Source organism: Microtus ochrogaster, chromosome 2 (genome assembly GCF_000317375.1).
Source record: "Microtus ochrogaster isolate Prairie Vole_2 chromosome 2, MicOch1.0, whole genome shotgun sequence".
In the NCBI taxonomy this organism is placed as follows: Eukaryota; Metazoa; Chordata; class Mammalia; order Rodentia; family Cricetidae; genus Microtus; species Microtus ochrogaster.
Genome location: NC_022010.1, coordinates 2,495,062 through 2,503,257, shown reverse-complemented (window position 1 = coordinate 2,503,257; position 8,196 = coordinate 2,495,062). Strand labels below are relative to the sequence as shown.

The 8,196-nt window shown below is 51.5% G+C and overlaps 1 protein-coding gene across 1 annotated transcript in view; it reads left to right on the top strand.

Annotated features, from left to right (window-relative positions):
* Window positions 1-8,196, top strand: part of Myo18b (myosin XVIIIB) — a 201,658-nt gene that overhangs the window by 26,022 nt on the left and 167,440 nt on the right. The window contains exon 12 of the mRNA XM_026784530.1: window positions 7,078-7,251. Within this exon, the coding sequence (XP_026640331.1) occupies window positions 7,078-7,251 (174 nt within the window). The remainder of the gene's footprint in view (window positions 1-7,077; window positions 7,252-8,196) is intronic.

Here is an 8,196-nt window from a genome sequence, read left to right as displayed (position 1 = left end):
TGACAAGAGGTGGTTATGAGAAGGGTAATGGTGATGATGGTGGTGCTGTCATGGTGATGCTGATGACAGAGGTGGTTATGATAAGGGTAATGGTGGTGATGGTGATGACTAAGTAGCTCCCAAGGGATTTATGGAGTGACCCATGTGACCAGCTGTTGCAAAGAGCATGTGGCTGCTGAAAGGGTTCTGGACTGGGCCCAGTTAGATCCAAGTCCCTCCTGGTGTTTTCTTTTCTAGCAGAGTGGCCTCAGGCGAGTCCCTCACAAATTCGCTTTTGGTCCCTTGGTGCTGTTGGTCCTGCTGTCACTTTGTGCAGCACCTTCTGGCTGAGGACTCCCTGAGCTTTCTGCTCCACAATTGTGTCCTCTGTGTAGGGACACTGCTAGTTGGCTTTACATCCAGTGTCTAACTTTTACTCTTAAATGACCCAATGGGAAAGTGACCAGCCCATTTCACAGATAAAAAGACCAAGACCCAGAAAGAGGATATCTCTTACTTGAGAAATCACAATGACAACAAAACCGTCTTTGGACCTCTGGCCTCTGGCTCTTCCCAGTCTCCCAGCACCACGAAGAGTCCCGGACAACCACTCCCCACTGAAGTCTTGATTATGCTATTTCGAGAGATCTCGCTCAGGTCTATTCCTCTCCCCTTGTGAATTCTCAGTGCACAGGGCACACTGTAGCCTCTGAGAACCCTTCACCAAAGCCTGCTGGGTCTGTAAGTTACCCCACCTGAAGTGTCCACAGGATACCATCACGGCCCACTCCCCACCGCAGCCTTAGCCATGATGCCCATCCCTGTTGGTCAGGTGTAACTCAGCAGCAGTTTCTGGATGGTTTTGTCCAGATGTGCAAGCAGCAGAGCCTGGTGCTGATGCCAGCTTCCTCCAAAGCAACAGGAGGAAGTCACGTGGGTGGGCAAAGTGTCAGGGTAGGAGCTCTGTGAAGCAGGAAGCTCTGTATGAGTGAGGGACAATGCTTCCCATGGTGCCCGTGACAGCATTTGCCTGGAATTTGGGTCAGAAACTCAGTTCCTGGAATGTTTCTTCTTAGGACATGTTCTTCTTGATGTATCATTCATGAGGGTGGGTGGTTCTGGGGTGCAGATCTAGGGCACCCACAACCTTTCCAAGTCTTCACACTGCTCTCTTCTGACCGTTGCTGTCCTCATTTTGAGGAAATTGAAACTGAATATCTGGGAGTCAACCTGACTTTTTAGGACATTGTGTGGTACCAAGAGGAAGAAACCTGGTCAATCACCCTCATCCACTTAGACCATGAAAACTGCTATGGGCAAGTTCAACAGAACCACCGCATACGGGCTGCCCAATCGTGCTTCAGCATTGCCAGGGCACAGAACCACTGCGTACGGGCTGCCCATGCATGCTTCGGCATTGCCAGGGCATAAATTTCATTTTCATTTGTGGCACCAAGTGGTAGAAATGGGATTTGAACCAGCCATTTTGTCCTTGGAGCTAACTCCTGTTCTACCTGCAGCAACCACAACCACAATTCTTTGAGCTTATCTCTTCTCTGCAGGTGGCCACAGTCTTCCCAGGCTTCCGAACTGTAAATCTCTGTGTGAGGCAGAGGGAGCCAGATGCTCTGGTGTTATAAATAAACCCCATAATGTTGAGTAATCAGGAACAACTCAGCTATTGTCGGAAGGAGAAATAACTCGGTTATTAATAAATGCAGGAGGTCACAGTAATTGATAGCAATTGAACTCACTGTGTGCAGGGACATAGCTATGCCATTGTACACTTGCGTGCATGCTCGCTCCCTCCCTCCTTCTCTCCTTCCGCCCCCACTCTCCTCCTCCCCTCCCCGAGTCCTCAACCCTTGCCTCGGCAGGTAGATTTGAGTCATAGACTCTGCAGCTCCAGGATCTTCTCTTGCAACTTCCTTTTCTCCCTCTCCCTCCCCCTTTATTCTCTGTTTATATTTGCCTGCCGGGTGGCTCTGGAGACAGAGTAACCATCGGGGCTCTTTTAGCTGAGCCAGAATTTCCCAGACCAGTGTCTGATGGGACACAGGAACTGCGGCAGGCTCTGTGAAGGTGTTCTAGGGTTAAACTGGGTTAAGAAGAATGTCCTCTGCTGGAGGCTCACAGAAACTGCTCTAAGGGCTCTGAGAAGTCCCGCAGCTGTGATACATAGCCAGGCTGTGACAAGGATATGATACAGGAATCATTTTCCTGTGTGTGTGTGCACAGCTGCCTGTGATTTTGGAGGTCAAAGGTGACTTTGGCTGCCTTCCTCAATCTCTCTCCACCTTACTGTTTTTGAAACAATGTATCTTGGGCATTCCACTTTGGCTAGACTAACTGGCAAGGCCAGCAAGCCCCAGGCTTCCGTCCCCACCTCTCCAGTGTTGGGACTGCAGGCCTGTACCCCTGGCTTTCCCCATGGGTTCTGGGGATCTGAACTCAGGTCCTCCCTTTACTGATGGGGCCGTTTCTGTCCCCTTTTCCTCGAGTATGTTCGATGAACTTTGGGGAGACTGACACACAACTCTGAGACCACCTGCCCTATTCCACACCTCTGTTGTCACTGAGAATCACCAAGTCAGCTCTGCCTAGCCCGGCTGCTGTTGGCTTGAGACTGGTCTCAGTCAGACATGGGGGCAGCCTCTGGTGAATAAACAAGATGTCAGAGAAAGAAGGCAGCTTGCCAGGAGCTTGCCTTCCTCTCTGGACTCTTTCCTGGGCCACCTTCATTTGAAGGGAAGCCCAGCTAGACATTGGTTTCTGTGGCCATGGCCAGTGGTCCCTCCCGAGCCTTGGCTGAAGATGCTAGGGTGAGTTCAAGGGCAAGGGTGCATGTGTGATGTGAGGCTGGAAGGCCAGGAGGGGCTGTGCCAGCAAGAGGCAGCGCTGCCTGTCCATTCTCACCAGACACCCAAGAAATGGCTGGCGATCCGTACACACTGGGAGTGACCTCTGTTCTCAGAGGATATTACAGCTACAGCTTCTGGACCCCTAGAAGGTAATGAGAAGAGCGTCAGTCCACAGCAGGAGAGGCCCACCCTGCTCCCTGGCAGAACTGGTTTCCATCTCTCTCTTTGATGGTCCCCCTCTGCCCCTCTGCCCAGCTCCTTTTGGTTTTATCTTCACATTGATGTTGTCACACTGTTCTGATGGTTCATATGGCTGACTCCTCGGGGGCAGAGGAGCACTCTCATCCTTCAAGTCTTGCGAAGGGAGGAAGGGCGGCGTGAACAGGACTGGCCATCAGCCGTGCAGCTCATCCACTCCTGGACTCGTTCCTCACCGGGCGACTTATCCCAAGGCCAAGGCAGAAGCCTGGTGACAGCAGTGAGCTCTCAGTTCTCTACTCCCCCATGGATGGCAGAAGAGCCAAACAGCTTCTCCACAGGGGCCTGGCAGGCTCCAGGCCACTTCCTGTAACACCCTGGACAGTAAGCTTGAGCGTGTCGTGCGTAGTTGTCTTTCCATCTGCGCATTCTTTCGGAGGAGAAACTCTATCTATAGACGGGGCCCAGGCAGAGTCCCTGGCACGTACCCTGTACTCAAATCTCAACGATTATCATTACTGTTAACTGGTAGCCTTGCGGAGGAAAGGATCAAACCCAGAAAGCCTTGCTCCTCCAGATGCTGGGAATCCCCCCATTCCGTGTCATCCCCCACTGCAACCTCAGTGGTGACCTTTTGAGGAGCACAACAGTGTCTCTGGCTTTGGAGGAGTTAGTAACAGACACTGGGCTAACACAGGACCTTCTCTCAGTAGAGAAGTAACCTTAGTCAACAGAGGGCACCCAGTGGGGACACTGATGCTAGCTAGCAGTCTCCTTGGTACATAGCCATTTCTGGAAGCAGTCAGCAGACCTGCAGGGGGTGCCCTGCCCTGCAGGAACCTGGAAAAGAGCGCCCCCTGGAGTTTATAGGTGAAGCTTCAGTGACAGTGAGCAGGGCCCTCCTGTGGGGCTCCACCCTGTCCTTGTGCCCTTCTAAAAGGATGTTGGGGGCTCTTCTGATCCTTCATGGATCGTAATAACTATGAGGCCGCCTGAGTAGTGGCTACTACTGAGAAAGGCAGTGGTGGAAATTGGAAACTGAGGCTGTTTCTTCCTGGTAATCTCACCCAGTTCTGTCTCTCTCCCCCTCAAGTGGCACCCCTGAGCTCTTGTTACTCCTGGGATGGGCTGCGGCCATTGTCCCTGTCTGATCAAAGATGAGGAGTCAATTTTTAGTTAAGCTCCTATGCTACTGACCAAGTTCCCTTCAGACCACTTTGGCTTCACTAGCTGGAGACCCTTCAACAGACCCTGGAAATGTGCCTGTAGGCCAGGAGGACCCACAGAGCTCAGAAGACAACCTCAGAACCTCTAACTCCTCCCAGAAACCTCACCCCACCCCCTCCCCAGCTCCATCAGCTCCCTGACGCTGGACAAATCACTGTAGGTGTGATGGGGGCAGGGACTCCAGAGCAGATGTGCATGGTGGAAGAAGGAAGCCTCTTCTGGGGTAATGGGCTGTCCAACTTCTCTCTCATGCCTGCTCAGCTCCCTTTCTAACAAAGAGAGAGCTGGCTGGCTTCAGCCTTGGAGACAATAGATCTAATTAGAATCTAATGGGCTGCTGGCACCTGCGTATTTCTGCTTTCTGTTGTGACAGGTGACAATGATTCTCACTAGACACAGAACTAACATTTCCTTTCACAATGTGTTTGTCTACGAGAAATAGATGACAAGGTCCCATCGGGGACTGTGGATCTGGGGGTCCTAGGGAGGTGCTGAGTTTCCTAAAGGTGACATTTGAAGGATGGGCTTTGGCGAGCGACAGCAGGTTCTGCTTCTCAGTGGCTGTCTATTGTCTGTTGATTTTCTGAGTCGTTTTTCGCATCTTTAAGTGACAATGACCTCCATAGCAGCAGTGAAGGAAGGAGGCTGAGGCTTCAGGCAGTAGAGTGAGCTCAGACCAGCCTGGGTTGGGTAGTGAGACCTTGTCTCAAAAAAACAATGCACAAAAATGCACAAGTGGTAATAGTGCTAGAATGCTCTGGAAATTTAGTAGTAATGGCAAACAGGATGGGCTAACACATACCAAGATGGGGGCAAATATAGACTCCCAAGTTCCAAATGAGGGGAGCGGAAAATACAGCATGTTAAATAAGAGAAGGTCAACAAAGCTTGACTACCCTTACTGTTGACACCATACTCACTGCCACCATCATGACCACCATCATCGCCATCATCACCATCATCACCGCTACCACCATCACCATCATCATCACCACCATCACCACCAACACCATCATCACCCCCACCATCACCATCATCATCACCACCATCATTATCATCAACACTATCATCACTACCATCATCACCACCATCATCATCACCATCATCACCCCCGCCATCATCACCACCACAATCATCACCACTATCACCATCATCACCACCATCACCACCACCACCATCATCACCGTCATCACCACCATCACCATCATCACCATCATCACCACCACAATCATCACCACTATCATCATCATCACCACCATCACCACCACCACCATCATCACCAACACCATCATCACCGCTGCCATCATCATCACCACCACAATCATCATCACCACCATCACCACCAACACCAACACCATCATCACCATCATTGCTATAGCATCATCATCACTTGCAATCATCATGGCCACCACCATCACCACCACCATCAGCTGCGTCATCAACTATGATTGAATTCCTCAGGTCTCATTTTCACCATCCTTGCAAAGTGGCATTTGTGGTGAGCTTCCTGCGTAGCTGGCCCACAGGAGCACCCAGTAAGCAGCTGCTATTTTCCATCTTCTCCAGGTAGCACTGGTTAAAGTCTCAGGCAGAGTCTCTCCCACAGGGTTCCAGTTTTGCCCTGAGACTGATTGTTCAGATGTCTCCTTGGCCCACTGGGCCCTGGCAGCCACCTGGGGGGCAGAGGGATGTCTGCAGGGAGCCGTGGTTTGTGAGAAGACAGGAGACATTGTGATTTGTTTTAATTAGTCAGTTATTTGTATTTGGGTCACAAATCAGTTCACAGCTACTGTAGGGAATTTAGAAAATGTCAATTCTTCACTCTGTCTGACTATGTTCCTGCTTGCCATGTAATTTTCAAAGATGTAAAAACATCTGTTTCTTTGTGTGGCATGTATAGACAACGACCACACGCTAGTCCTCTCCTTCAGACGGTTGGGTCTGGGGACTGCACTCGGGCCTTTCAGGATTGGTGGCAGCACCCGGCCTGCTGGGCCATCCCACCGTGCCCTCCCTCCTCACTCTTCTCATTGTAGGAGCACTCTAGAAACGACGTCACAGTATCTTGAGGGTGGTTTTCCACCCACTTTTGCTTAAGGGCATCATCTGTAAGCACCGTGTGTGCTACACAGTCAGGAAGTGTTTTAAATGGTGCCCCGTGATTCTCTGACGACCCCACTTTGCTGCCCTCCTTGTTGTGCTCCAGGTGGACTGCTTGTTTTTCACACAGCACCCTCACTTCTGCCCCGGGGCTTTCCCATCGCCTCCTCACCTCTAAGCTCCTTGCTGGTCACCGCACAAGCCCAGTGTCACATCTCTCCAGGGTTCCTCTGGGCAGCAGACATCCATCTCTCTTTGTCCATTATTCTGGTTTAGTGTCTCCTTGCAGTATGAACTGCCTGAACTCATCTCCCTTGTCTGCCTGTCTGCTTGCTTCTTGCCCAGTTCCCTACCTGGACCATAAGCTGTATGAGGCAGTCACTGTGTATGACTTTCTGTCATGTCAAAGGTGCTCTGTAAATCAAGCTGAGCATGCAGGTGACTGGTTAGATGTGTGGCCGGGTAACCGGGTAAGTGTTTGGGTGGTTGATTGGGCAGGCAAGGGTCAGACAGTAGATGTGCACATAAATAAACACATGGGTGGCTATGCCTAATTCTATCCCATTCTCCATCTAGAGTGTTTCCCTTATTAGCTTGAAAAGAAAAAGACCAAAATAGATGGAAGAGTGGCAGGACTTCCTGAGGTGTTCTTGGGCATGCTGCCACCCTGTGCCTGGCATCTCACCCCACATCTTCCTTGTCCTCTGCACAGTGGGCCGGAAGCAGTTCATGCGGTTTGAGTGGGCCAGCCGCGCTGCTGAGGCCCTGGGCTGTGACTACGAGGAACTGAATTCCGCCACCTTCAAGCACCACCTGCGGCAGATTCTCGAGCAGATGACATCAGGGCCGCAGCGCCAGGGCCTGGAGGACAACGAAGCCTGCTCAGGTACCAAGCACCCAAGGCCACACTCTAGGTGCCCAGCTCCTTGCAGAGACTGCGCTGGTGGCTGCGCTATATGCTTTCTGTGTTTCCACGTGTTCATCACGACAGCTGAGGAAAGTTGCTCTGTGCACAAGTGCCAGGCTAGGGAATGCCAGTGTTGGTGGAAAAGGAAATGGTGCCTCCCTGACTGATGCTTATGGTCAAACAGCTCTCTCTGGCCATTGACCATGGAGGATGCAGAGTCCTGGGTGGGTTCTCTGCTGGGAGAGGGGACATCAGGCTGTGCAGAGGCTGATGTATTTCCACTGTGGTTTGTGTTTGTGGAGTGCTTGATAGGTAGAGGAGGAATTCTACCTGTGTGGGGATGAGGGCGAGGCCGGGACATCTGGAGCTGGGGGGGATGTGGGAGGGAGGATGAAGGGCAGGTACCTATCAGCACACACAGTTGCAGTGACTGATGGGAAGCTGAAGAGTGGCTTAATGAGGGAGGAGGAGGCTTGTTCTCAGGAAATCTCAGCTGGAGAGCTGAGCCGCAAGGAGGAGAGCTGAGAACCCGTAGAAACCATAGGTGAGGGAACGTGACTCAGCGGGCAGAGTTCCTGCCGTGCAAGTGTGAGAACCTGAGTTTGGATTCCCAAGAACCCACCTAAAAGCTGGGCACAGCAGTGTGTGTCAGCCCTGAGGAAACAGAGGCGAGAAGGCCCTGGTGCCCGCTGAGCCGGTGAGTTACTGCTCAGTGAGGGGCTTCCTCTCAAAAAATAGGGTGCAAAGTGATGGAAGAAGGCAGCAGTGTCACCCTCGGCTTTCACACTCATACACACACACACATAAACACGCACACTCACACACAAAGGCAACACAAACACATTTACAAACACTCACATACACTTACACAAACACACACTGATGCACACACAATACACTCACACACAAACACACACTCACACA